The sequence below is a fragment of the Ipomoea nil genome, unplaced genomic scaffold (genome assembly GCF_001879475.1).
Source record: "Ipomoea nil cultivar Tokyo-kokei standard unplaced genomic scaffold, Asagao_1.1 scaffold3069, whole genome shotgun sequence".
NCBI lineage: Eukaryota > Viridiplantae > Streptophyta > Magnoliopsida > Solanales > Convolvulaceae > Ipomoea > Ipomoea nil.
Genome location: NW_017619497.1, coordinates 6,358,331 through 6,366,111, shown reverse-complemented (window position 1 = coordinate 6,366,111; position 7,781 = coordinate 6,358,331). Strand labels below are relative to the sequence as shown.

Here is a 7,781-nt window from a genome sequence, read left to right as displayed (position 1 = left end):
GAGTAATAATAATTAAATAGTTGATGACTTAATTTGATAAAGTTGATAGTTAAGGACTAATTTGTGAATTATGACATAGTTGATGAACGATTTTGGTTATTAGCTCGTTATTATTTAAAGGTGTGTACTATGTAAAATAGAGAAATAAACAACACTTCCAGGACTATGTGGTCTAATGGTACCCGGGTTGGACTTCCATTTGGAAGATTATGAGTTCGAGCCTCAGTGGAGGCGTTATTGGTTCTTTGTGTTTCAGCAGGTTGAGAAAGTATATGAACAGATACTACGATAGCGTGTATTGGATAAATCTCACTCAAAAGGAAGGTAACCTAAATTATATTACGAAGATCCTAACACTAAAAAGACACGGTAAGACAGGTTCAACCGAGATAATCTTGAATTGAGAGCGTGTATTGGATAAATCTCACTCAAAAGGAAGGTATTATATTACGAAGATCCTATGTTACAAACTTAGATAATCACTCAAAAGGAAGGTATTATATTACGAAGATCCTATGTTACAAACTTAGATAATCTTGAATTGAGAGCGTGTATTGGATAAATCTCACTCAAAAGGAAGGTAACCTAAATAAATTATATTACGAAGATCCTAACACTAAAAAGACACGGTAAGACAGGTTCAACCGAGATAATCTTGAATTGAGAGCGTGTATTGGATAAATCTCACTCAAAAGGAAGGTAACCTAAATAAATTATATTACGAAGATCCTATGAATAAATTATATTACGAAGATCCTATGTTACAAACTTTATCGACGTGTTGATAAGAATCAAATTGGTGATAATTTAAATTGAAAGTTAGATGTATAGATTTGAGTTTATTAAATTTGAGAAATGAAAAAGGAAAAAAAGAAAAAGAAAAGACTAGTCAGCATCATCATCACCGATCCCCAAACAAGACAACGCGTTTCTTGCCATTATTACAGTCAAAAGCTTTGCATTGAACAAACAGCCCAGCCAAGCAACTCCAAGTCTAAAGTCCAACCGCTGACTAACTCCCCTCTCAAAAAACCTTCAAAAAATCCAGATTCCCAAATGAAGAAGCTGCAGCAGCACTATTAGGTGGAAGCAATTGATTCAGATTTGGGTTCCTGATTGATTCATTGATGGAGAACTTGATTACTACTCTCTGCAACTCAATCCAAGCTCTGGGCAGAGGATTCGATGTCACCTCCGATATCAGGCTCTTGTACTGCAAGGGCGCTCCTGGGTCTCGCCTGCTTCATCTCGATGAACAACGCACCAAAACTCTCCATCTTTTTTCTGGGGTTGTGATCCCTAATGTCTCCTCTGATATTGAGTGCTCCACTGGGAACAGAACCACTGAGGCCACTCCTGTTTATAGCTTCCATGAGGTCTGAAATCCAACCGTTTTATTGGTTTGAATTTCTTCTCTCCCGGCTTTGGGTTTTTCTTTTTTCTTCTCCGTATTTTAATTAGATCGTGATTGCAATGTTTTCCCATTCTGGGTTCATCAGTGTTGAAGATAAATTTCATTTCTTTCTGATTTTTTTGGGCTTGAATTAAGTTCTTTAATTTGCAGCGATGCCCATCATTTGCTTTTAAATCTCATGTTGGATAAGATTATTAGCATAAAAATTTCCCTCTAGTTTAATTTAATAGCATAAGGCTCCATTTTAAGGGAGAGAAATAGAACCCAAATTTCAGCAGCCTTAGAGCTCCTTCATTGTTATCACCTTCATCTTCTCAAAATGAAAAAAAAGGAGTTCATCTTTTCCTTTCCTCTCTCATCCAAATATCCTTTCCAGGGAATTTTGTGACTATTAAGAGTCCACATTTAAAAATAAGAGAGAAACATATGGCCCTAATTGATTAGATTCAGTCTTTTAGTGTGGTTATGGTATCAGAGCTTGTTTGGTTCCGGATGGTTTGAGCATTGTCAAGAAAACAATACAAAATGAGCTTTCTTTGATTCTTTCCATTTTCGTTTATAACTTAGGAGTTCTCCTTCATCATTATAAACTTTGGACCTGTTTAGATATATGTATGATTGTATTTTTCTTATTTCTATTTTTTCACTTGCTTGATTCGGCTTTTAACCCAAGTCGCTAACATTCTTTCATAGGAATCTGTGATTTGATATAAAGCTACTCTACTGGTTATTGGTTAAGAGATCTAACAGAACCCCCTGGGTAACTGAATTTGCAGATGGCTAAATACTTCAATGACATGTCTAATATACCTGGTCAGATTCCGCTAGGAAGCTTTAATGCGATGTTTAACTTTACTGGGTGTTGGAAACTCGATGCTGCAGCTACCAAGTCTCTTGCCATGATTGGATACATCATTCCGCTCTTCACTGTCAAACTAGCAGATTCGGAGTCTTTAGTTTTGCGTGATGAAATCAAACGTGCTGTTCCCTATTCTTGGGATCCGGCGTCCTTGGCAAGGTGAAGTATTTATAATAGCACCCGACATTTGGATATTAAAACGTAAATGCATGAAATACGTGAATCTGCTGTCTTTAGGGTGCAGCTTGCTATATGTCTTCCTATGTTGTGCTATAAAACCAAGAAAGTGGAGAAAACCTTAACAGGACGTTTGGTTGAAGGGAATTTAAATTCCCTTCCCACTTAATTCCCATCTAATTCCAAAGGCCACAAAATTCCCTTGTTTGGTTGAAAGGAATTGTAATTCCATGGAATTGCAATTCCCCCATTTTCATGGAATTAAAATCCCATGTCCCCCCCTGGGATTTTAGGAAGAAAAAAAGATAGTGATGAATCAAAATTATCCCTTCCTTTTTTAACCTAAAATTAATGCCTAACAACAACAATGGACATTTTTGACTTTATACTACTTATTCCCTTTCAATTCCCATGTATACCAAACATTGGAATTGAAATTTCCAGTAATTCTATTCCTGTAAACCAAACACTGGAATTTAAATTCCCACTTTATTCCCAGTAATTCATCTCCCATGGAATTGCAATTCCTTTTCCACGTAATTCCCCCTCTCCAACCAAACGCCCTGTAATAAGAAAACATTTTCTTGCCCTCTGAGGCTCTGACTTGAAATTCTTTTTTTTTTTTCAGTTTTATTGAAAATTTTGGAACCCATATTGTCACCTCTGCAACAATCGGTGGAAGGGATGTGGTTTATATTAAACAGCATCAGTCGTCTCCTCTGTTAGTGTCTGACATTGAGAACTATGTGAAGGACATAGGAGATCAGAGATTCTCGGATTCAAAAAGCCTCCCAGGTTCTGGTCCCTTGAAATACAAGGATAAGGTTAGTTTAAAGTTCGTTTTTAACGTATTTTACTCTTTATACATCAGGACATAGTTAAGTCACTTGCTTAATTCGTTAATCTTTTGGATCTGGAATATGCTTCATTTTTTATTTTTTTTTGAAATCGAAAATTTTAGTGCATTGAAAGCCATGTAAATTTTCTGCTGCAGGATGTTACGGTTATTTTCCGAAGAAGAGGAGGCGATGATCTCGAGCAGAGTCATGACAAGTGGGCAAAGACGGTAGAAACAACACCAGATGTAATCAATATGACGTTTACGCCCATTGTTTCGTTGCTGGAAGAGGTTCCCGGGATAAAGTACCTGACTCGTGCAATTGAGTTATACTTGGAATGTAAGTATTTATCGACCTTTTCAATTAATTGATTTGCAATTTTTTTTTTTTTCTATTTATACCTATCTGTCATTCCTTATTCTCTGTCTTTGAGGTAAGGTGTATGCATATGCATATATTGGTGGATATTCCTGTTTTCAATTCAATATTCGTGTACCTGTAAAGAACCAGCAACATAAACCATTCATATAATACATTTATAAGGTTATAATGCCGGTACTAGTGGATAACTTTATCGACCTATGCCCATATTCTCATATCCTTTGCAAGGGAAAAGTCACATTTAATGTTCAAAGTCTCAAATACGCTTATGACGAGATGCTTTGTCTTTAATTTCATCAGACAAGCCACCGATAGAGGACTTGCAGTATTTCTTAGACTTCCAAATTTCTCGAGTATGGGCCCCAGAGCAGAATAACCTCCAACGAAAGGAGCCTGTCTGCCCAACTCTTCAGTTCAGCTTGATGGGTCCGAAACTTCATATAAGTCCAGATCAGGTATGACAGTCCAGATCAGGTCTCGCAATCTAATTTAACTGCTGCAGGATATGTAAGAGATTGCGAAATTGAATTTTAATAATTGAAGCATGTGCTCTATCTCAACTAAGAGCCTAAGCTGATAGTTGGATTGCACATTTATGTTTATATATATTATATACTCAACACGCCCCCTCTCACGTGCGAGCCGATTACTTTTGATGGACTCCACCATAGTCTCACCTTTGGCATGGCTCTGATTGAAGCATGTGCTTCATCTTAACTAAAAGCCTAAGCTAATAATAGTTAGATTGCACATTTATGTTTATATATATTGTATGCTCAACACGCCCCCTCACGTGTGCGAGCCAATTACTTTTGATGGGCTCTACCATAGTCTCACCTTTGGCATGGCTCGATTGAAGCATGTGATGCATCTTAACTAAAAACCTAAGCTGAGAGTTGGATTGCACATTTATGATTATATATTATATGCTTAACACGCCCCTCACGTGTGCGAGCCGATTACTTTTGATGGGCTCCACCATAGTCTCACCTTTGGCATGGCTCTGATTGAAGCATGTGCTCATCTTAACTAAAAGGCTAAGCTAATAGTTGGATTGCACATTTATGTTTATATATATTATATGCTCAAAATTAATAACTCGCCATGATTATAATGAATATTGCAGGTAACAGTTGGGCGAAAGCCAGTCACGGGGCTGAGACTCAGCCTAGAAGGCTGCAAGCAGAACCGTCTCGCTATCCATTTGCAGCATCTCGTTTCTCTTCCTAAAATTCTTCAACCTCACTGGGATTCCCACATGGCGATAGGCGCACCCAAGTGGCAAGGTCCCGAAGAGCAAGACAGTCGATGGTTTGAACCGATAAAGTGGAAGAATTTCTCCCACGTAAGCACTGCGCCAATAGAGCACACGGAAACATCCATCGGGGACCTCTCGGGTGTTCACATTGTGACCGGGGCTCAGCTCGGTGTTTGGGATTTCGGTGCTAAGAGCGTGTTGCACCTGAAGCTCCTCTTCTCCAAGGTCCCGGGGTGTACAATAAGGCGATCCGTGTGGGATCACAATCCCGCTAATAACCCTTGTGCCACACAGAGACCCCATGGCTCTTCCACATCATCCACTTCAAACGAGAAATCTGCAGACAAGAAAGGCGAGAGCTCCAGCCAAATGGGGAAATTGGCGAAGATCGTGGACATGACAGAGATGTCGAGGGGCCCACAGGACACACCGGGGCATTGGTTGGTGACGGGCGCTAAGCTTGGGGTCGACAAAGGTAAAATCGTGCTACGCTTGAAGTACTCGATGTTGAATTACTGATTGATAGATGGATCATTGGGCCTTCAGAGAAGAGATTGAAATGGTGGAATTCTTTACACAGACAAACCTTCATTTTATATATTCTTCTGTAAATTCAGTTAGTTTTAGGCATTCATTTTGTTCGACTGTTTTGAGGTAGGCAGTTATTCCGTTAGTTCTTCACTTGGTATATATTATGCCATTTTTTCTGAGGAGCTTCTTCATAGTACGAGTAACATATTTGCTTCAAATACTCGGTTGTTGTTTCATTAATCCTACCACATCTTCTAATTTTCTTTGTTTTATTTTTTATATTTTATTTTTATACTATTACTCAAAATTGGGCTTAGTTTATGGACCATTACATGCCAATGATGCCATATGATGACTTTTCCATGTACAAGATAGAGCCCATCAAGTATAATCAAGATAGCTTCTAGAAGGTTTTCAAAGATTGCCTCGAAATTGAGTTGTTATGCCATGGACCCATGTCCACCTTACAAGGTGGATACGTGTCCAATACGACACCGTTCTGTAATTCGGGAGTAACGATTTTTTTTTAAAAAATTGCCACAAAAATTCAACGACATAAAAAATTGTGAATATACTGTTACGTAACTGTGAATATAGAGTTCTGCAGTTGTGAATATAAAGTTCAAGAATTATGAATATAGAGTTCAAAAATTATGATCATAAAGTTCTATAATTGTGAATATAGAGGTTAATAATTGTGTATATGAAGTTAAAAAATTATGAACATAGAGTTCAGTAATTATGAACATAGACTTTTAAAGACAAAAGCCGTTAACGGCGAAAGAAAACAAATTTTTTTAATGGACACGGCGTCGTTTTCCACCAAAACGACGCCGTTTTGGAACCGTATCCACCTTGCAAGGTGGACATGGTTCCACAACATAATTTTCCCTCGAAATTAAAAAGTCTTTTACTCTTGAGAATTATGGAGTATATTATTAATTGATTCAATTTAGATGAGTGATATAAAAATCAGTGTTGCAAAAATTTTGCTCGCCTAGCGTATCACTATAATCAGTGGTCTAGGTGGCTTACTAGGCCGCCTAAGCACCGCCTAGGCCTCCTAGGTAGCGACAAGGCCGCCTAGTCGGCGATTAGTTGTTTTTTTTTTTTTAATTAAATAAAAAAGGGGTTATTTAACTCAAAACAACATCGTTTTGAGCGAAATAACCCTAAATTGTTCAAACTCTAGATGTTTTAGTTAATATTTAATATTTTAGTATTAACTATTAAAGTATTAAATAGTTTATAATTATTAGTCTTAACAAATTTTAAAAAAACTAATATATCTTTAAAAAATAAAATAAAAAATAAAAAATACACAAGCATTCGAGGAGCGCCTAGCGATTTTTTCAACCATGATAAAAATATGATTGTACTATAACTTCGAGGGTCTTCATTGTTTGTGTGCTAGAGTCTTGATAGAGAAAGTAAACTGTGGGATGTGTCTTAATAGTGTACCCATTTTTCAAAATGCATTGCATGTACATCAGTTTTTATAGTAGGAATCAAACTTTGCACCCATGGTTACCAATATAATGAAGCTAAGTTATCAATTTCTTTAGATCAACTGATTAGTTGAGTTGTGCTCTAGAGGCTAGATGAGCAATGTGAAAAATAGACTATACCTTAATTTTGAGGGTCTTCACTGCTTGTGCCCTAGAGCATTGATAAGGAAGATAAATCGCAAGATAGGTTCTAATTTTTCAAAATTTTTGTACACTAATTTTTATAGCAAGTCAATTCCATACCTCCTTAATAGGAATCAAACTATGCTTACCAATGAAACTAAGTTATTAACTTTTTTTAAATTGATTAATCAATTGAGTTTTGTTCCAAGAATGAGCTATGTGTGCCACACGTATAATGGGTAGTTGTGCCAAGTTGATATGGTGTGTGAAGCTTGCCATATATCAAAAAATTAAATAAGAACGAACTTCCCTTAATTCAGTTTGCTTTCTTTGTCAAGATGTTGACGTGAGCTAAGGATGCCTACTATAATTTAACGGTTGAAGCCCGCAGCCCATTTTCCAAGCATCTTCCTAGCTACTTAGCTACGTAAACGATGGGAAACAATTCCAATCGAGTTGGTTAAGTAATAGTTAATTTGGTAATTACAAGATTTTTAAGTGTGAATATGCATATTGACCTTTTTAGTTAGAATCGATCAGCTATGAACCGTTTAAACTGATTTATTTTTTTGTAGTCTTTTACCGATTAAGTCACAATGCGAACATCACTCAAAGTACACATTCAAGTAGCAGATGTGAATTTTTCTGCCCATCAAAGTTGCATGAACGCATTAATATCTGCTAGCAACGT

The 7,781-nt window shown here is 37.0% G+C and overlaps 1 protein-coding gene across 2 annotated transcripts; it reads left to right on the top strand.

The window, feature by feature from the left end:
• Positions 1-910: 910 nt before the first annotated feature.
• On the top strand, positions 911-5,729 carry LOC109165384 (MACPF domain-containing protein CAD1). Of its 2 annotated transcripts, none has more exons than XM_019314112.1 (6): positions 911-1,376; positions 2,191-2,432; positions 3,079-3,274; positions 3,445-3,628; positions 3,971-4,125; positions 4,797-5,729. In XM_019314112.1, the coding sequence occupies exons 1-6, from the start codon at positions 1,128-1,130 to the stop codon at positions 5,445-5,447; spliced, it is 1,677 nt and encodes a 558-aa protein (XP_019169657.1). In that variant the 5' UTR covers positions 911-1,127; the 3' UTR covers positions 5,448-5,729. The 2 variants fall into 2 exon arrangements, with proteins under 2 accessions (XP_019169657.1, XP_019169658.1); XM_019314113.1 differs by having other exon boundaries at positions 1,271-1,400.
• Positions 5,730-7,781: the final 2,052 nt, after the last annotated feature.